The sequence below is a fragment of the Elgaria multicarinata genome, chromosome 10 (assembly GCF_023053635.1).
Source record: "Elgaria multicarinata webbii isolate HBS135686 ecotype San Diego chromosome 10, rElgMul1.1.pri, whole genome shotgun sequence".
In the NCBI taxonomy this organism is placed as follows: Eukaryota; Metazoa; Chordata; class Lepidosauria; order Squamata; family Anguidae; genus Elgaria; species Elgaria multicarinata.
The window spans coordinates 72811520-72833683 of NC_086180.1; the positions used below are offsets into that span (position 1 = coordinate 72811520).

A 22164-nucleotide genomic window follows, 5' to 3' on the forward strand; every position below is an offset into this window, starting at 1 on the left:
TTGTTCCAGTTACGATAAACCAAATGCAGGTATTAGGAGCATAATCAAATGACACAGACCATTAAGTATGGAATCATACTTGATTTAATCACATTGAAGTGATAAAGGAGAGTGAAACTGGATACTGTATATTTGCATCTACAGTTTGAAATGGAAGTGTGCTTTACAGCAAAATATTTAGATTTCCTAGTGTAAACCTGTTCAACTAAACAACTATTTATACTCATTCAGTTAGTATGATACCTAAAATTTACTCATTAAAAATATTCTAATTTTTGTACATCTATATTTCATATAAATTGAATTTGTATTTGACTGTCCAGAAAAGTATCAACATTGTTGCTAATGCAAATGAGGCACTGCTTACACTTGACAAAGTAGTAAATGTTATATTAGAACTACAATAGTATACTTGGTCATGTGTCAAGTAAGAGGTGTGTCAGGTAAGAGATGTGTTGGGGGAGGCAGAAGGTAAACGGATAAGAAAACAATTCTTGACATAATTAGAATATGGGAAACACCCAAGAAGGTACTGTGAAATATGCACTAAAATCTAAACAAATGTGCTAACTAACTCAATTGGGGGCTTAATGGATCGAGTAATAATATGTCAATGTCTAGAGGGCTTGCTATGAAAAGATATTAATAATACATTTAAATAAATTTGATGAAGTATGTTCTGCTTTCTTCTTATTAAACAAGTTTTACCTTTGTTTGAGAAAGAAAAATAAACTAGGATTTTAGCAGTTTCACCTTATGATTCTTAAAGTTTTTCTACAGGGGGCTGTGAATCTGCTGTATCTACTTTCATTTTCATCGCAGAATTGAGATTTGAGCACTACACAAAGAGCATTGCCTTTCCTGTTTTTTCATTACCTAACATGCACTGTTATATAGCAGAATAGTGCAAATACAGAAGTAGAAAAAGCATTTTCATTTGCTTTCCTGAATAATACTGCATTTTTCTTGCTCTAACACTTCCTCCCCCAGCCAAAAGTGCTCTTTAAAACCAGACGTGAACTCTAAGTATGCTTAGAATTTTGCTCTGAGTGAGGTGAAGATAATAAAATATATTAAAAATATTCTGGAATGCAAAAGAAGCCAAATATGCTGCTAACTGAAAATTATATTTGTATAAAGAGAAGGCATTGGATAGATTATAATGAAAAGTATAGTATACAGTGAAATAATCTACACAGCTTGAATCTCTGTTATTAAAACATTTTCAGGCCATATTTTTTCCCCTGTTTTACAACATTGTTTTCTTCTTTTTAATAATCTTCAGTATCACCAGCACAGATGGCAAGTAAAGCTCTTTCATAATGTCCAGAAGAAAAATGCTGCAAGATAAATAAGTAAATATTTATTAAATTTGTTATGTATATAACTAATACCTTTTGTAAGGATTGATGGACATTTTGAGGGGAGTGCCTGGTGGGAGGGAACAGCAACCAAGTTGAACGGACTTTGAGGATTTTACTGGTACATGCAGTAAAGCAAATTATGTCAGGGGCCACACCTTAGGCACCAAGCCCCACCCCCCGAAGGAATGCCCCCCGGAGAGCATCCCCTAGCTGCTATCTCTGTGGGGCTCCCTGCTGATGTGTGCCAAAAGTGGTTACCCCACTGTTATCTTCAGTTTCAGATCAGAGGTAGCAGTAAGAGGATGAGAGATGTTGGGATTCACCCAGGCCAGGGAGAGCAGCCACTCTCCACAGTGTGGGCAAGTCCCAATGTCCTTTACCACCACTGCTATTTCTGAGATTGGAAACAGCCAGGATGAAGGATGGTGGGCGTTGGGACTTGACTAACCAGAAAAGCCCACATGCAGTGAAGCAAATGATGTCAGGGGCATGGCGATACCCACCTAACATAATATGGCATGCAGAGGGCTGGCCAGGAGTCATCCGGGCCTGCACCCAAAACTAGTTCTGCATGTTGGATCCTGGAATGGATCCTGGATATGTTTCCAGGGATTTACTAATTGCTGAGGAGCTGGAGGAATCAGAAGACTCAGCAGAAAACTTAAAGGTCAACGTTGCACCTGGACATTGATGTCATGATTGAATAATTGGTGACTTGATTGTTTCAATTAAGGGATTGCAAGCAGTTGCATCATTGTACAGTTAGCCTATAAAAAGGATTGTATTCCCATGTACATGTAACTCACTCACTCCATCTATGTATCAGAGCTGTATTGACTGACCGTATGTAAGTATTTGTATTTGTGATTGCCATAACTAAAATCTAAGCCCAATGGGCTGGATCCAGACAGACGCCTTAGCTAGACCTAGCTCTTATCACATGACGGAGGAGGAAGATCTCGCGTTGTGTTTAATGCAAGATCCCTCCTCCGTTTACACGTGAGGTGTGACGATCTCAGGAGGAGAGGCATCGTGCCTGCCATTTTTATTTTTTAAAGAAACAGCAGTGCACGAATGCTCGTGCGCAAAGGTAAGTGTTTTTTTTAAAATAATTTAATTCCCCCGCTCCCCCCACCCTACCCCCGATGGGCGCAGCTCCCAGCTCCGTGTGAGGAATCATGCGGAGCTGGGTCAAACCACGGCCCCGGGGCCAAAGGGGAGGGCTATATCCCAGGGCAAGGGAAGGATGATCCCTCCCTGATCCCGGGATCCCCTGTGCGTCATGTGGACGCACAGGGACGTTCCCGGGGTTTGCCGCGTGATAAAGCCCCGTCTAGCTAAGGCCTTAGTCACATGAGTCATGACTAATTAAGCCCCATTGATTTCAATGGGTTTACTCTAAGTATGACTAAGTCTGGATTCAATCCTCTGTTTTGAAGGAATGTACTTAATATATAAAGTTGGAGTAATATTCTATACATGCACTGGTGGAGCTGTTCTGTTTTAAAGTAAGAGAATTGTGTTCATTATTTGGAGTTTTCATCATCATCATTGAAACGACACTAGATGTAATAAAGCATTAAGTTCTGCAGCCAGCCATCCTGCTTTGTCTTCCAAAGAGATCAGGGAAAAACTAAAACTGACTTCCAGCAAAAGTTAGGGCAATGCAACAGTAAATATGCTCAGAGTGCAATGCATCTCTCCAGTTGTTATTTGTATGTAGCATGTTGTAAATAGCTGAAAAGGACAGGACTGAACTTGGGTTAAGATGCAAGAAGTCCATTGTCCATCCAGGTTTCACATGGGTGTTTAGAATGCTTGTCTCATTTTTAATGGTTAAATTATTCCAATCCAAACCCATCTAAGTCATGCTAACAAGCTGTGTGTTACCAACTTACTTTGATGTCATGAAATAGAGATTTTCCATATCTCTCTTTATACCGTTGTCTTATATTCATCAGATCTATTTCACTTCTGGCAATCAGAATCCTTATAATTGTTTTGTTATGGAAACCTAAGTCCTGAAAAGGGACAGAGACATTTGACCATTTCAGTTTTCTACATAGCTTTGAAATATGCTAACTTTTTGCCCCAAAGAATAAATTAGGAAGAACAGTCATGAAATATAGCTGCTAGATTTTGAAATATTTTTAGTAATGCATTATAAACACTTGATGGCAAAACAAAAGGAAAAACAATTTAAAATGTCAGGTAATTTGCTTGTCTAAATTGCATGTGTTACTTTGGAGCAATTATGTATTCCCATTTTCAGAAATTTTCAAAAAGAATGTTGGGTATTATAAAAGTTCTGATGAGTATTCAGAGTTGATTTGGTTTAAATCAAACTGATTGAAATCATGATTGAAATCACTTCTCTGAAGGACTTGATTTTAATGATTTAAATCACAGTTTAAAACACTAGTGAGGAAGATTCTATTTAATCATCATTTTTAGTAGAAGTACATTATTGTTTAATAGATCCTTAATACATATTCAGAGATGTAGGTTTCATTGGAAGGTACACAATAAGCAATTATTCTGAATTGTTTTCAGATTAATTTTCATCAGAAAATGAGATGATAATTTGGTTATTTTGGTACTAAACAGAATGAACTTGTGAAGTCATTCAGGAGATGAACCAGCTCCAACTGTACAATTAATTATGATATTTTGGTCATGAAGGGCCAGAATCACTAGCACCAAACAGGCTTTCAAACTGCACTAATAAGATTGTTTTACTCTTCTGGTTTGTTTCTTTTTCAACAAATGACAACATTATCAAAATATGTAGATGGATTTTTGAATGGGTAATTATTGCAGTTTTTAGATAAATGTGATGTTTTTTAAAATATTTATGCAATTTCAACCAAGGCCTTAGCTAGACCTAAGGTTTATCCCGGGATCGTCCCAGGGTCATCCCTGTTCATGTAAATGACACACAGGATATCCCGGGAGCAGGCAGCGACGACCCCGGAATGTTCCTGGGATAAACCTTAGGTCTAGCTAAGGCCCAAGTCAACATGAGAAACTTAAAATATTGGGTGCTAGAACAGGACTGATTAGGTTATCTCCCATCTCCACAATCTGCAGTTAGCATATTCACAGAATATAGTTAGAAGTTGCATAATTAATATTCATGACAATATATTCATGACAAGACCTAGGCTTTTTTAAAAAATATTTTTTTAAGACAATTTTAAAATCTGATTTAAATATATATATATTTAAAAAATCATTGATTTTTATCAACCCTGGTAGTCAGTGCAGTTTTTATAGATCCTGGTAGTGAGTGGAGTTAAAATAAGGATGAGACTCATCTACTAATTATATTATATCAGTAGATACAATTTCAGTAGCTACATATTCATTTAGCTAGTATAACCTTTACCCTACCCAGATACTTGAGTAGTTCCAAGAGAATCTTCAGTTTTGAGTACATGTTTGTGGAACAATAGTGACATCTAGTGAACAGAGTATTCTCATACAAGTTGGCTTGTATGACCTTCCAAAGAGGCAAGATGTTTTTCCCCTACAGGGATTTATGATGGGGGCTTTCTCCATGAGGTAGCAGCTGATAAATGATAGAAATAGCTGTTTGCAGGATTTTACTTTTATGACAAAGAGTTCTGCCAAATGTTTATTTTTTTACAGGAAAGCCTTTCTACTACTGATGTATGCATACTTATATTGACCCAGTTTGCATGATTGTAGTAGGGGGAAATAAGCCATGGTGGCTTCTTCTCCCAGCTGTGTATGCCAGTGGCATCCTAGCCGGATTTTCATAATTATCCTTGCTGGCACAGCTTGCTGTCTCATGTGAACCCGGCTAAGGTGGCTTGATGCTGTGGTTAACAAGTCATGTCAGAATCCTAATGCAGCCCATGGACTCACATGACATGGCAAGCTACGCCAGTGAGAGTAATTATGCAAATCCCTCTGACAAGCCACTGGCACATGCAGTGGGAGAAATAAGCCACTGTGGCTTCTTTCCTCTGATGTGATTGTGAGAACCAGGCCATTTTGTCAAACATCTAGCTAATGCAGTGTATACAGCTCCTCTTCTATATGTTCCAGAAGGGCATTTATTTGCTGCATCATGGAACACATACACGCAACGCACATCAGTGCAGTGTTGACTTTGCATTGGCACATGGTTGCAGTTAATTTTTACGAATTGGTTATTTCTGTGCAGCTAGTCACAGCCTCTGTTGTTGTTGATGTACTATACCAGAAAAACACTTTTATTTGCTCGGGACTGTCTGGAGGCACAGGCTAAGTGCTTTAAAGAGGTTGTATTAGGGCTCAGAGGCATAGGCGTGCGCAGCACATTTCATTAGGTGGTTCGGCCAGGGATTATTTTTTTTTAAGGTAAACATTGATTGAATATACAGTAATAAAGGACTTTTTTTCATTCATCAAACAAAAGAGAAACGAAAACTGAAGTAAACTGTATTTTTTAAATTAACAAATAATCTGTACTGCACTGTTGTAATTATTTGATTGGGACTGAAGTAGAGGAGCACTAATTTTACTGTACTTATTTGTCTTTAAATATGGTTAAATATCCCACAGTTACCTTGCTATTCTGTTTCTACAATTCTTTTCTCCTGTCTTTTTTTCATCCTCTCTTCGTTTTCAGGCTGCATCCTATGCACATTTACCTCAGAGTAAGTTTGATTGATCTCAGTGGGGCTTACTTCTGAGTAGACATACATAGGATTGTGCTGCAGCTCTGTTTTAAAGTGCCACAAGATACACACATACCATGTTTACCAAAAGAACGGCTTGAAAAAAGGGGGTTGGACACCCTAAAATAAGCAAGGGCAGATAGGAATTGTTTTAGCAAGCATTCTGAAAAAGGTGCTGCTGAATGAACCCTCCTTAGCCAGGAGGTCCTGGGAGGCTTTGCAGTTCTCCCCCTTTCCCCCTTTCTTTTCTCTTGCTGGAGTCCAGACTGGGGTGGGCGGTGGGGCAGCGATAAGGAGAGAAGGCACGTAAACATACAGCTTCTCTCTCTCTCTCTCTCTTTTCCCCAAACATTACAGTACCTGCAGGGCTGATGACGAGAGGAGGGCAGCAGCTCCGAAGCGGGGAGGGCAATCTTACTACTTACAGAAACAGTCCCCTCCTTGGCTCCACCACGTGCTGCTTCCTGGCCCCTGTGTGGCCGCTGCTCCCACCTTGTTCAGCAACTGTCTCTCGAGAGGTCAGGCAGAGCAGCTGGGAGCAGGTAGTGGCTGAGTGAGTGAGTGAAAGAGCGAGCGAGCTGGTGGGGTGGACAGTGGCTGCACTGGTGAAAAAAGACTTCTGGAGGAGGAGTGGGGTGGGGAGCAGCTGAATTTGTCGCTCTTTCCTACAGCCAGCACCGGCCCTGCTATTGCAACATGGCGGCGGCGGCGGCAGATTAGGGTGTTCAACAGAACCCTTTGAACCTGTTGTCCGCACACCAATGCTCAGAGGAGTTCCTCAAACTTGGTTGTGTGTGATACAATAGCCAGCATTTACTTTAACTGAGCTACAGCACTGTAACCCCTCACTATTGTAACCCTCCTCCCCCTTTTCTCCTCCTTTCTCCAAATATACTTGAGGTTATGTAAAATCCGTTCCATCTGCATTTCTCGGATTGTTAGGTGTCTTTTGTTCCATCGTCTGCTCCCAAATTTGCTCAAATTCACATTCATGCAAATTTGCACTCAGGAAAATGTACAAATTCCTTCAAATGAACAAATCACCCCAAAATGTGTATTTTTATGCTTTAGCCTATGACTTGCTGGTTTTTAAAAACTTTCTTTGCCTAAATTTGCATAAATTTCCAGAAAGTTAAAAAAAAAAAAAAAAGGTTCACAAGTCTGCAGAATCTATGCAATTTGGGGGGAAAGCTGGTCCACTATGGAATCCGTGGGTCGGATTCATAGAACTCTGAAGTCATTTGTTTCCATTGTGGATTTCTTCATCATCCCTACCTGAGGTAAACACATGTTGCCCTTAGCATTTAGTTTAAAGACCTTACTAATGCAGGAAAACATTAATGTTGCATTAGGCATATATGCAAATTGTCTTGTCAGCATTTTAAAACGTCTGACTTTGTGCATCTACAGGGCTCCCACAAATCTGAAACACCCCCCGCCCCCAGAATCTAGTCATGCATCTTGTGGGGACATTTTGGGCAAGTCACAGCATAGCCTACCTCATACGTAATTGTGAGGATAATCTTGAGCCCTTGTGTAAGAGAGAGTAAAAATATCTAAGGACCAAGCTGACACATAAAATCCATGTTATTTCTTACATGACGTGAGGTGTTCAGGTGAGGGAAGCAAAGCCATTTCTACTCTCCACATTGCTATGTTATGTTGCTTCAAGAAATGTTCTCCCAGCCCACCTCCAACGATTTAGCTGGAGATAAAAATTCTCGGAGCAACAGACTGCAGTGAGGTCAAGTGACTGAGGGAATAACATTTACGTCTCCTCACATGCACAGGCATTGTTGCCTTTAAGGATGTAATTTTATGCATATTTAGACAGGAAAAAGTCCTACAACTCTAAGCATTCCCCTTCCAGCCATGGCAGACTTTTTTCTGTCAACATAAATAGGATTGCACCCTTAAAAAAAAAACCCTTTTGCTTGATATGTGAACAGGGCAGCCATTTGAATTAAAGATGTATGGCCACCTATTTGCATCAGTCTTGTTTCTTCGTCCTTAGCTACACCTAAGGATTATCCCAGGCAAATGGAGGGGTCGTCCCTGCCTGCCCTGCCTGCTCCCGGGATCCCCTGTGTGTCATTTGGATGCACAGGGATGATCCTGGGACAATCCCGGGGTATAGGCCTGGTCTAGCCATGGCCTAAATGTCCTCATCCCCAAATGTTCTTATGTTATGCTTTGTGTGTTAATAGGTTAGTAACAGAATGGGCAGAACAAGAATTACATGAGGAAGCAATGCTTACTGATGAGTAGGTCCATTAGTGGGATGGGCTCCACCTGTTGTTTGAAATGAATGAGCTCTCCCCAGAAATCTGATTGAGTCCCAAGGAAGAGGGAAACTGTGTGGAAGTAAAACCTTCTTTAATGAGGGACTTGCTTTCTTGCGACAAAGCCCAGTACATGCTGTGATCACAATTTGCCATTTTAGCAGTTCTGAATGAAAATAAAGTTCTATAGGGTGGAATGCAACTGAAAATGTCCAGAGTTGTGTTTCCCCCCAGAACGTAGATTAAGACTTATTACATGATGGTACATCATTTGTAATTTCACATTTGTACACCAGAGGGAGAGCCAATCCATGCACAACAGTGCCCTTTCAATGGAATACAAAATGCGTTGCTTTATTAAGAAATGTATGAACTTATGGCTGCATGTTATCCATGGGTTTACTGCAGAATTCATTATTTAAATAGTGGTTATGGAAAAACTGCATGTAAATAGCCATTAAGACTTCAATAGACTGCAATTCTAAGCAAGGAAGTAAGTGTCTCACTGGACTTACTTCTGAGTAGACACAATTAGGATCAGTCTGTAAATCTAATGGCAGTTTGTGTCCCAAGCCATTTGAAAGAAGTGTGGTTGCAGTGTATCTGCTGGATCATTACATTAACTGGATGGTTTGGGATTTGTAATTGACATGATTATAATAAAGCCCTAAAGCTAGTAAGCAGCACATTAAAATGAGGATTAGAAGTCTTTTAGAAGAGAATTGGACCACTTAGCAAACAAAACAATAGTAAAAACCACTCTTTCAAATTATACAAATACTCACGTGAATTGCATTGTAAAGTCTATAAGCAAAATAGGATGCTTTGTCTCTAGCACACAGAACTGTGAAGAGAAAATCAAAGACGTTACAATTTTCAAAACCTCCCTATCGCAATCAGACATAAGTAAGCATTATTTGGTTCTACGGTAGAACAATCATGGCCATTTCTTTTTACTCTTTGTAAGATGTGTTCTTATGACAGGTGATTGTAAGTGGATTGGAATGGAAAAAAATACGGATGGCTAAAGACTTGTAAATCCCATATTTCATAGTTAAGTACAAAATATTAAAAAATTCCTTAGCAATATTAGCTTTAAAATGTTTTGCTTTCCAATCTCCTAATTGGGTTAGCAAAATAATTACTCTCTAGAACTAGAAGTTGCAAAGGTTGCTGGTAATGAATTGGATTTGTGCCCTTAATTTCATTAAGAACTCTAGAGTTGAAATGGATTCCTCACAAGCCAACTGGATATGTTCCCTAGAAAAGCAGGATTTGCCTGGGTCTCTAGGGCACATCAAATGGATGTTATTTGACAGAAAGAATATAATAATAAATATAAGAATAAAATAAATATGAAATACAGAGGGAATAACAATACATTCCTATGCAAATCTACTCAGAAGTAAGACCCATTACGTTCAAGGGAACTTAGTCTCAGGCAAGTATGTATAGGATGCAGCCTGAAAAGTTTAACTCTAGGCCATTTAAAACATTGGGTGTGCTTCCGGACGGAAGGCTTCTAGTGTTACCAATCAGAAGGCAATGTGCAGCATTTCATCTTTTTTTTCCCCTTAGTGGATTTTCTGCACTGGGAAAACATGGGAGGTTTCAAGTGAAAGATATTGTTGTCTGGACCAGTGGAGGCTGGTGACTCTGAGTTCGGTGGGGCTGTGCATCAATTCTGGGTTTTGGTCAGAACCAGCCAGAACTCTAAAGGAGCTACCAAAGTGTTGAACCCTAGGTGCAGCACCTTGGATAGTTCTTTTAATGTTCTAGCTGATTCTGACTGAAACCTAGGGCTCATCTACACCAAGCAGGATATTGCACTATGAAAGTGGTATGAAAGCAGTATATAAAAGGCAGGAGCCACACGACTGCTTTATAGTGGTATTGAAGTCCACTGACAACTGTTGGGGCCCATTGACACATACCATATACTGCTTTCATAGTATTATATTCTGCTTGGTGTAGATGTGTGAAGTTGTCAGCGCACTTCTGTACCAGTATAAAGCAGTAGTGTAGATCCTGCAGTGCACTTCAATACCACTATAAAGCAGTAGTGCGGCTCCTGCCTTTTATATATATACCACTTTCATAGTGGAATATCCTGCTTGGTGTAGATGAGCCCCTAGACTGAATGCACAGCCCCACGGAAATCGGAACCATTATCCTCAATGGGTCTGAATTACTCGTAAAATTCTGTGAATGAGGCAGGGCAATGTCACAATAAATGCCTCATCTGGAACCACCCTTGGAGTCTAAAAACCATTGCCAGTATTTTCAAGGAGAGGAGGTGATACAGGCAAGCTTTAACAACAGCAGCAATAAAACAAGAAGTGTAATTAACCGCTCACTCAGAGTGAGTAGCAATTTTCTCCAAGAAAATAGACAAAGCAATTGTAGGTTGGAAAGCTTATTGTAGTGCTATTTAAATGAACAAAGTGCTTTCCACAGCTTGTATTTTAAATGTTCCTTTTTGTATATGTGGGTAATGCATTACATGTAATCAAAATGTGTCACTTTAAAAATAACGGTAATACAAAGGCTTATTATAGTAAGATCATAACATATTAGAATTATAAAGATTTCATTACCTATTGCTACCAGTAGTTCCTGAAAGTATCCATCATAACATTCATTTATGGCATCTACTATGTCTTGTCCAGAGATATTCTGAAACTCCTGAAAAACTTAAGAAAATATATATTTATGTCTTGTGAGTAGTCATTTTTCCGTCAATTAATTTGAATAAATGAATTAAAGATGTGTTCTCCAATTAGTCGCCAGTTTTAAGAATTAAATATCTAACACAGTATTTAGTGATTGACAAAATATTGGCAGTGTGGTCAAGGAATATCCTTTGACAATCACCACTGATTAAACCAATCAAAGGATATTAATTGAACTAATTATTAGATTATGCTTCTAGCCACACCTATATTCTATGCTATAAGTAATAAGTACAGTCACTGGGGAATTGGTTTAGGCAAAATAAGGACTTATCCAAGTAACTGATTCTGGGAAGCAGTTGTTTCACTCATGTGAGCTGGCCTTTGACTGCAATCAGCTTGTGTTAAGCTAATTTTTGGCTTCTGACTTTTGAAAACTTTAGCGTTTGCAGTGAACGTGCAGCTTTTCATTTTTAGTCAAATGCTCTATCATCTCTTTCCATTACATGTTCATAGTGTTAAGACTTGATGAAGTTAGGGAAATAAATTACCCATCCACAACTGCTGGTAGCTCTTGTTGCATAGCATCATCTGCAGCATGTTTTTGTGCTCCCCGGTTTTTTGCTGGCATGCTTCCCACAGGACCTAGACCATTAGAAGGATAATGATGTGCAAAACGCCACTACAGCAAGAACTGATTTAAAAGATTTAAAACGTTCTGATACCATAGCATCCTGAGCAGCCATAGCAGGATCTGCGTACCCTTCTTGTCTGGTTCCCTGGAAAAATGGAAGACATATAACTAAAAATGAGAGTTTGTGACCATCGCACCAGGGTATCACACTCTTTTTCCTGGAAGCTCATCTACCTAACCTCACATGTGCGGGAGCTGGCTATAGCTATTGAGTTGCGGGAATGGTGCAATGCACATGCTCAGAGGCACTCTTTAGTATTGCTTCATATATTCCAACACTGGACCATGGCCTCCTCCACATAAATTCGCCCTAGATGTATACACACTTATCTTTTCCTAAAAAACAGTTAACTCATATCCAGCCTTTACTCTTCTTTATATGCACATGCACACAACAGTTTGTGTCAACCTCATATGTCTTATTATTCAGTGTTAATTGGAAGAGAAGAGGAGGATACATAAGGCCAGTTCACATGTAATGCTAAACTATAGTTTGACATTCTATGAGCATTCTCCTTTCTTCCCTTGTACACTTTGATAACCTCCTTGAATTAGTACAAACCATAATTTTCCATTGCATCCAAATTACCAAATTATGGTTAGTATTTGCCCTTCAAAGCAGACGTGCAAACCAGCTTCAACTCATGATTTTCAATTTGGGCTTAGATGACAAACTACAATTTGCTGATTCGGATGTATTGACAAACTATGGTTATTCAGAACCAGAGGAATTATGGTGTGACATCACATGTGAACTTGGTCATAAATGCTTCGTTCAATAGGTTTTTCAAAAGCGCCCTATGCAGGTGTTCACAGGCATTTATGATGGTTAAAAATGTGCAGGGGTCATCCAAGCAGAAAGGTCTGCAATGAGTTTCTAGTTGTGTTCAGCTAAATGCTGTTAGAAGACTCTGCACAAATGGAAATGCTACCTTACCAGAAGCCCTTTGCACAGCTTCCTGTCTAAGACAGAAATTTTTTTTTAGAAGAGCATGTGTGCCCAGGGATGTGTGCCCTGAGGGGTTTCCATTCATGCCTACACAGTTTTAGCCTTCACATTGGCAGACACATACCTGCAGAGGGCTAAGAAATATGGAACTTGTGAAAGAGTGAATATACCCTTTCATCAAAGTGGGTGTTGAATTCAGCTTCAGCAGCTGAAACAGAGATTTCTTCATCAATCAATCAAACTGTTGCAGATGAAAACAATCTTCCCTATTCTCTCTTCCAAAAGAGAGAAACACCAAAAGAGCCTTGAGCAACAAGGATTTTTGTTGACTTTTGCCTTTAACTGTTTACACAATACCTGAGCAAGATTCATAAGTGTATCTCTAAAGTGTCCAGAAGTCTCAGAATAAATGTCTTGAAGAAGGTCACTATTATATTCTAGAAAGAACACAATAAATGTGTGAACATCTTCTAATGGATCAGTGAAACATTCCAAGAAAAAAAAAAGTGTTTACATGCCCAAAAATGTCGATTTGATACTTTTCAAAAGGCTACCAATCATTGCAACCATGTCACATTGAACTCAGGAATGCAAAGACAAAGAACTTTGTGAGGACAAAGAAGTCAGGAATAAAAACAATTGTGATGTGAGACAATCAGTAATGGCAACTGAACTTCCCTTGGAGAAAGCACAGTTACCCCAGTTATGCATTTTCAGGGAGTTCTAGGTGTGCTTAGTTCAGGGGTGGGCAGAAGATAGATCAGGATCTACTGATAGATCTCTGGGTGATTTGATGTAGATTGGCAAGATTTCTTACTCTCAGTTGTTTAATAATGGTAACAACAAAATCACCCTCCCCACACACAATTATACACTGAAATGAAGAAAGTTGGGGTGACCAGGAGTGGATTTTAGTGGGGAAGGACTGGTACTGGTCTCAGGTCTGGTACTCCACAACAAATTCCTGGATTCAGAATTCCTTAATTCAAAGTGGATGTCTTTTGCACTTGGCTGGTGGATCTCACATTCCTCCAGTTTGTCCCCATCTGCTATAGTATGCACAATCAGTTGTGTGGACCAATGGTGAGGCTCTGCAGACCTTGAGTGAGTTGATTGTGTGCCTTAAACACATCTTATGATCCTTTGCAACATGCAAGAGGAACGACATAAAGGAAATGAATTTGTCTCTCGTATTAGGATACGAAGTACAGAAGGACGTGATAAAGCTGGTGGGGAACTTGTGACCCTCCAAAAGTTTTAGCCTAAAAGTCCCATCATCCCTCACCTTTGGCTAAACTGCTGAGGGCTGATGGAAGTTGTAGGCCAAAACATCAGGAGGGCCACAAGTTGCCCACCCACGTACTAAAAGGATATGATTTTTCAGGTGTTGTCATTGTAAATACACTGCAAAACAGGCTTAATATAGTAAGCATGGTAAGTTTTTAAACAGGAAGTGTAAAGTAAGCCTTAAAATGGCATTGTGTGCAGCATAATATTGCTGTCTTATATAATAATTTTAAAAATAGTTCTCTAAGTATGATATATTGACTACAAGGCATAATAAAAAAAGCAAATGATTAATCTCTAAGGCTGAAATTCTATACATATATACCTGGGAGTGAATCCCCAATGGGCTTACTCCTAAGTAGACAGGGTTTTGCACTGCAAGGGATACAAAAATATCTTCATACACTGCAGTTGATAGATAGAACCAGTGTGGTGTTGTGGCTAAAGTATTGGACTGGGAGTTGGGAGATCCGGGTTCTTGTCCCCACTCAGCCATGGAAACCCACTGGGTGACTTTGGGCCAGTCACACACTCTCAGCCCAACTCATCTCACAGGGTTGTTGTTGTGAGGATAAAATGGAGAGGAGGAGGATTATGTACACCGCCTTGGGCTCCTTGTAGGAAAAAAGGATAAAATAAATAAAAAATAAATAATAAATAATAAATAAAAATAAATAAAATAGTAATAAAATGATACATTTTTGTGTTGCATGCTATTCTGAAATGGAATAGTTAAGATATATCACTTGTAATCTTCTAATGACCGGATAATGGCATCCTTTAACTTAACTTAAATGAAGGAAAGGCTAGTCCTTCACCACATTTTCAGTGGTGAACATGAGTAGGACAACAAAGAGCTGAGCAACAGAATAAATCTGGATCATATTGCTTTAATTATGCTCAGTATTAAATATGGAGTTCAATGGCTCTTTATTTTGCTGCATATTGCTATCAGTGTTCATAGTGAGCAGAAGAAATGAAATAGTATTGTCTAAAGCACAACTTCCTTTATCAAGGGTTGGGCTAAGAGTTTTCTTGTCTTTGGTGTGTCCCCGACCCAACATATTTTTGAAACTGAAGTTCGGACTGATTTAAGTTGGATTGTATAGGGTGACCATATGAAAAGGAGGACAGGGCTTCTGTATCTTTAATGGTTGTCTTGGAAAGGGAATTTCAGCAAGTGTCATTTGTATGCATGCAGTACCTGGTCAAGTTCTCTCTTGATCACAACAGTTAAAGCTGCAGGAGCCCTGCCCTCTTTAGCTAGACTGACCAAATACAAAAGAGGACAGGGCTCCTTTTCATATGGTTTGTATACACATTTCTGCCTTCTTAAAAACATGGACACAAATATAAAAAGAAATATGAAATGTCCATAAATATTCTGCCACAATACTTCGTTCAGAGGCACATTTAGAGCATGGACATACCACAGATGGACAGCACAACCCTATGAGCTAGGGTTAACTGTGTTCAATGGGTCTTACTCCCTAGGGTGTACATACAGGATTGGAGCCTTAAAATGGTTTAGTAGCCATTCCCTCTAGTCAGGAAAGCATTATCACTGAGAGTGGGATAAGGGATCTTTGTCAGCACGTCATCAAACTACAGTTCCCAGGATTCTGTGTGGGAAGCCATGACAAAGTGGTCACTCAAAAACATACAACTTTGTAATATAAATATGTCCTTCATGGGATTCTGTTCTAGATCACAGTTGTTGCTGTACACGTTGTGGGAAATAATAATGATAATTACGCATTAGGTAGGCTTCTTTCATCTGGAAGATCTCTCCATTTGATCTTGAGGCTAATATATCAATTAGACAGTTCTCCTCTGTTCCGGCTCCCTACATTGGAGGAGAAAAACATTTCTGGTATAAAAACATGATTTCAAATGCAATTAATACATTAATTTAGAATAAGTACAGCATGCTGGTTTCTGCAAAACCATTTCCTAGTAGTATCTTTTAAACATGTTTGTTTCCTGGGAAGTTGTGATTTTATGTCATTTGCTTTAGGAATGCATTGATGATTGAGCACCTGACTGCCAAAGCCTACGACAGCTTATCAACATGTTTAAATTTAAGTGTACAAATAGTTCCTTTGATGAAGCAAGATGGAAAATGAGACAAGCTCTTAGCACCGAGTGAAGTACACTAATATTGCATCATTAAGAAGCAGTAAAACACATACACACAAAACCCTGTTGTGTACATATGGGTTGATAGCATACTAGTGTGTTAAAAATGAAATCCTATGCACATTTACAAGAGAATAAGTGAGCTCACTATAATAACTGCAAGTCCTGAGTGAATATGCATAAGACCAGGCAACCCAACTACTAAATGGTTAGGCACCCTATAAGAATATTAGATTTCAGTTTACTTAGAGCTAAGGTTTATCCTGGGATCGTCCCAGGGTCGTCCCTGCCTGCTCCCGGGATACCTGTGTGTCATTTACATGAACAGGGATGACCCCAGGACGATCCCGGGATAAACCTTAGGTCTAGCTAAGGCCTTAGTTTCACCATTGACTGTTGCAATGGTTCTATTTGTTCTGTGGTAAATGTCCAAAATTTGGGATTTGTGCATAGTAATAACAAATAGGAAAGTGGATAGGAATCAGCAGAACCCTGTGGAATCACCAGTAAACCTCTACATATTTGGAACCTCTCTTGTTTACTTAACATATTCATGAAATATGTTAAAATTAACATATTCATGAAATATGTTAAAATTGCTGCAATTTCAATAATCTAGATATGTCCAGCACAGTCTGGAGTCAATCTGTCAATAAATAAACCGTCATGTATACATGTTTCTCTGTGGCTAAACAAACCTAAAAAGGTGCTTAACGCTCTAATTGAAATCAAAGTGCTTAATCTTGGCTGGGTCATGTCAGCTGTCTTTTGCAAAATGTATACTGTATTTGTTATTGAAAACATTTCTTAACTGCCTTCAAAGAAAGGATTCCAGGGTGGTGTAGAAAAAGTATGAATCATACATGGTTGGATTCAATGGTGTCAAAGGAATCTGCTGGAGGAATGGATTTACCATCCCACCTGCTGACCCTCAAGCACCCCCAATCTGTTTCAGAGTATTGGGGGACTTCTGGAGGCTGCGGGGTGGTGGGGGGTAGGAAGAGAAGAAGACAGGGAAGTCGTGTTGCACAAGTGGACTTCCATTCATGCAACATTGGACCCAAGCCACACTATTTCGTAGAATTTGATGGTTCAACAACTACCTTCATAGCATGCCAGAGTTCATGGCTGTCGTAAGATGCAGGAGGATACATCAGGCCAACCATAACTTCCTTGAAGTGGTGTGAGAGGGTGTCTTTCAGGTCCATCAGCAAATCCTAGGGAAAAGAAGGTTAGTATTATAGTACACTGATGGTGCAATATAAATAAATAAATAAATAAATAAATAATAATATTACGGATCTAGTCATCCTGCACATTGGAATGTTGATCTTTGAAAGCAAACACATTTATACTGGATTTATCAGTGCAAATCTATTGATATGAGGCATGAGAGGGATAGAATTACACAATTGTCATTAAAACAACAACAAAAAAATGCAAAGGTAGATGTGGTGGCTGAAAGAAAAGTTCCTAAAGCAATTTGAAGATGGGAAGAGAGAGTGAGTGCGAGCCCATGCCCTGTTCAAAATTCCTTAGCCGTAGCCTGTGGGTGCCCACTGTACAAGTAGTTGTTTGTTTGCCTTTTGGGAGATTTCTTTCTCACAACCTCCTTGCTGCAACCAAGCTAGCCATGGAGGCATCTGTTAGGGCAGGGATGGGGAATATGTGGCCTCTCCAAATGTTGTTGGACTACAAGCAGTGGTAGCTGGTGGCTCCAATTTTGTTGGGGCTGTGATTCCATCCTGGGGGTGGTGGTTTCAGCACCTTGGACAACTCCTTTAGAGTTCCGCTGGTTCTGACTAAAATTCAGAATCATAGTTCTACCAAAATCAGAATCACTGTCCTTCACAGACTACAACTCCCATCATCTCTAACCACTGTCCATGCTGGCTGAGGCTGATAGGAGCTGGAGTCCAAGAACATCTCCACCTATGTTACTGGGTGCTACATGGACCTGATGCAGCATGTATCATTGTGTACACAGCCTCTTGTCTTAGGTGTGTGTGTGTGTGTGTGTGTGTGTGTTTTAATGTATGTATCATCCTTTGCATGTACATGTCTCTTTCAGCAAGTGGATTGTCACTCAGAACTATCTTTCCATACATGAATAATCTTTACTGTATATGTCTTCCTCTTGAACCAGCATTTATTTTGCTTTGGCCACCAACTTAAGGTCCAGGTTTTGACTTACTGAATCAAAACATGAGGGGATGTTTCCTCTGGTGCAACTTGGCTTTAAGTGCTTCTTTGTGAATTGTGTATGATTACTTTCATTACCAAGGGATCTAGCAATAAAGGGGTAATCTAAACTATAAATGAAATATAGCACAGTTAATGCAAAAGCTGCTCTTAGAAGGCAAATAATTAAGGTATCCACAGGCCCTGTGAATATAATTAACATAGCAGACAGAGCAGCAATGAGGAAAGAGACGTACAAATTAAAAATGAATTTATGATGAAGAAACAATATGTAATCTTTGCTGAATGCACATTAGATACATTTGACAGCCACTAAATCACACATGGAATAGAAATTAATTCATTAAGACATTTGCTGCTGACAGCATGCCTGTAGGAAAACTGATTAATAATACAAATGGAGACTAATTAAAAATTACCCCCTGCAATTGGAAAGAGGGTAAATGGAGAAGAGTAATGAAAAATAAGACAAGACAACTCTGAGTTGTCATTATTAACATTTTCTAATTATCTTTGCTATGAGAAATCAGTATCTGGTAATTGTAAGAAAGCATCTCAGAGAGGTTTGTGCATAAATCTAAATCACAAAACAACCTCAGATGATATTTTAATGGGAATATGAACTTGTATCTGTTTTGGGGTTTTCCTTGTAATCCTTTTGTGATTTGCAGTTCACTCTAATGTCAAAATTATTAATTTCCTTAGGATTGATTCCCCTCATTTTAGAAATAAAAGTGGCCATACTGAGTGGTCTTATTGCTCCTTTTCAATAACTTCTGCACTCAACCCCAAAATGTGTATGAGGCAGCAATAAAGAACATGCTAATGATGATTTTCAATATCTTTAAATTGGCATGCCGGCATTTACGTTGTTAGTTCCACATACTTCAATGACGCACACAGCAAAGGAGTATGAACTTTGCTACACAAGGCTGTCAATCCACTGTATTAATTCCAATTTTGACACAGAATTGAGATCTAAGCTCTACACAAAGAGCTTTTCTTTTCCTGCTTTTGCACTACATAGCCTCTAGATGGTGCTGTGGAATAGAGGGATAATTTAATTACAAGTGGGGAAATGTGTTTTGTATTGCTTTCACACATAATACTCTCCACTCTAAAGAAGTCCTGGAAAGTGCTGTTTAAAAACTGGAAGGTCATGATCTTGTCCAAAGAATTTGCAAAATATCATGAATGAGGAATGATGAGTGCACAATAAATGCTTTATGTGAAAAAGCTCATACTTGTGTTCAGTGGGGCTTACACCAAGTGTGGTGTGCAAAGGATTGCACTTTGTGAGCAAGTGTTCAATTTTCACTATTCTGTGCATTGTTTGCAATCAGATACCACAACCATAATCCTTACCAGCTGTTTTATCTCTCATGGACACCAGTCAGTAGACAGAGAGTGATCGTTCCCCGGCGGAAACTATGCAGTGCACAGAGATCCTTTCTGCCCCCATATAAAGATTGATATTATTCCAAAGATAGGTGTAGAGCAGCACCTCTTTCAGCCTGAGGTCTGAATTCCATTTTGGAGAACCTCTCGTGAGCCACATTCCAGGAATGGGAGGTGCCAAGGGCAAAAAGGGTGGGGCCAAAATACCAGCATATTTTAGTTTAAAGCTCTTACTGCCAGTACATGCCTTAGGAGAGGCATTTCCATCTTTTAGATTGTGGAAAAACTGCATAACCCACAATTGATTAGTAGTCTCAGGCTAAATAGTGTGGCCGGGGAAGGGGGGCATGTTTAGCCTTGAGAAGAGAAGGCTGAGGGGAGACATGATAGCACTCTTCAAATACTTGAAAGGTTGTCACACAGAGGAGGGCCAGGATCTCTTCTTGATCCTCCCAGAGTGCAGGACACAGAATAATGAGGTCAAGTCCAGATTCCGGCTGAAAATCATGAAAAACTTCCTGACTGTTAGCTAGGGTGACCATATGAAAAGGAGGACAGGGCTCCTGTATCTTTAACAGTTGTATTGAAAAGGGAATTTCTGCAGGTGTCATTTCTATATATGAAGAACTTGGTGAAATTTCCTCTTCATCACACCAGTTAAAGCTGCAGGTTCCCTGCCCTCTTTTAAAATGGTCACTCTAGTATAGTTCCTGCACCTTTAACTGTGGTGATGAAGAGGGAATTTCACCAGGTTCTCCATGTATACAAATGACACCTGCTGAAATTCCCTTTTCTATGCAACTGTTAAAGATACAGGAGCCCTGTCCTCCTTTTCATATGGTCACCCTAGTTAGAGCAGTACAACAATGGAACCAATTCCCTAGGGAGGTCGTGGGCTCTTCCACACTAGAGGCCTTCAAGAGGCAGCTGGACAGCCATCTGTCAGGTATGCTTTAAGGTGGATTCCTGCATTGAGCAGGGGGTTGATAAATTTTGTGTTTAGGATGTTACCAATAAAAATCTCAGAAATTGAGATAAAAAGTTGGCAAAATATTATTAATAAATATTGTAACGGAGAAAAGAAAGTGAGGGTAAATAAGAATAATTGGTATTTAAGCCAAAAAAAGGGTGGATTGGGTCTCCCAAATATAAAATTATACTATGTAGCAAATAGATTAAGACATATTGTAGAAGCAATTATAGGAGTAGGAGATTTACATTGGATGGAGGATAAAATTACAAGTAATGTAGAGATGAGTTTGGAAAATGTCTTTTTTAAGGAAGGAGGGAGAAAGTGGGTTGGAAGTATAGATAATCCACTCCTGAGGACTCAATGGGAAATTTGGAGTAAATTTAAAGGGAAGCTGCTTCCTAGCAACTCTCCCTTATCACCGGTAATAATGTTAAAGAATTTCCCAGAGGATCTGAAAGGCAGATTAAGTAAAATATTAAAAGAGAAAAGTAAAATGAAATTAAAGGATTGTTTAAGAGATATAAAAACAAGAGAAGATATGGAAAATTTGTTAAAGGAAATTTTTTTTATCTTGATTGGAGTATGGGCAATTAGAACAATGGAATAAAAAGTGGATTAAAGACAATAGAGTTTGTAGAGAGATGACGAAGTTTGAAGAGTTAATAGTAAATAAGGAAAAAGGTAAAGGAGGAAGTATAGTTTTAAAAGGGTTAATGAGCGAAATATATAAAATATTGTTAGAAAAGGAGTTAAGGGATAGCTCAGGGAAAATGGTATGGGAGACAGATTTGAAGGTACAAATAGGGCGACAGAGCTGGGAGGGACTGTGGAAACAAAGAGTGTTGAGAAGTATGTCAGTGAGAATAAAGGAGAATTATTTTAAAATTTTGTGGAGGTGGTACCTAACCCCGATTAGATTGAATAAGATAAATGAGCAATATTCAGCAAATTGTTGGAGAGGTTGTGGGGAAATAGGAACGTATTTACATAAGTGGTGGGAATGCAAATATGTACAAAGATTATGGAAGATGGTGTTTTTAGAAATTGAAGAAATAGTGGGAATGAAAATAGATCAAACACCAAAGATTGCATTACTGTCACTATTTGAAGATTTAAAATGTGGGAAAGAAATTAAAGAGTTGATATCGAGTTTGCTGACTGCAGCACGATTGATGGTAGCTAGGAACTGGAAGATTCAAGGGGAATATTTTATTGAAGAATGGTATAAAGAAGTATGGGATATAGCTATTAATGATAAATTGACTTGCAATATTAAGTGGAGAAAAGGCATAACTAAAATAAATGAGTTTGAAGGAATCTGGAAACAGTTCCTAATATTTGTGTTTACTAAGGGAAGTGGGAAACCGCCAGCAGAAGAAACGATAAGATTTTGGAATCAGGAATAGATCCCGAGGTGGGGGGTGCACTTTTATGTTAAGAATGATTATGCTGTGGTATGATATTTCATAGTTAATATCTATTCAACATATATGTATTCAACATTTATTTAGTATGT

General features: G+C 39.0%; 1 protein-coding gene across 1 annotated transcript in view; it reads right to left on the reverse strand.

The window, feature by feature from the left end:
* Positions 1-1271: 1271 nt before the first annotated feature.
* ANXA10 (annexin A10) overlaps positions 1272-22164 on the reverse strand; it is a 34757-nt gene continuing 13864 nt past the window's right edge. Inside the window, exons 4-12 of the mRNA XM_063135575.1 lie at positions 17179-17292; positions 15692-15782; positions 13007-13086; positions 11732-11785; positions 11558-11651; positions 10932-11027; positions 9120-9178; positions 3263-3385; positions 1272-1340 (exon numbers count right to left, since the gene is read on the reverse strand). Of these exons, the coding sequence (XP_062991645.1) occupies positions 1272-1340; positions 3263-3385; positions 9120-9178; positions 10932-11027; positions 11558-11651; positions 11732-11785; positions 13007-13086; positions 15692-15782; positions 17179-17292 (780 nt within the window). The remainder of the gene's footprint in view (positions 1341-3262; positions 3386-9119; positions 9179-10931; positions 11028-11557; positions 11652-11731; positions 11786-13006; positions 13087-15691; positions 15783-17178; positions 17293-22164) is intronic.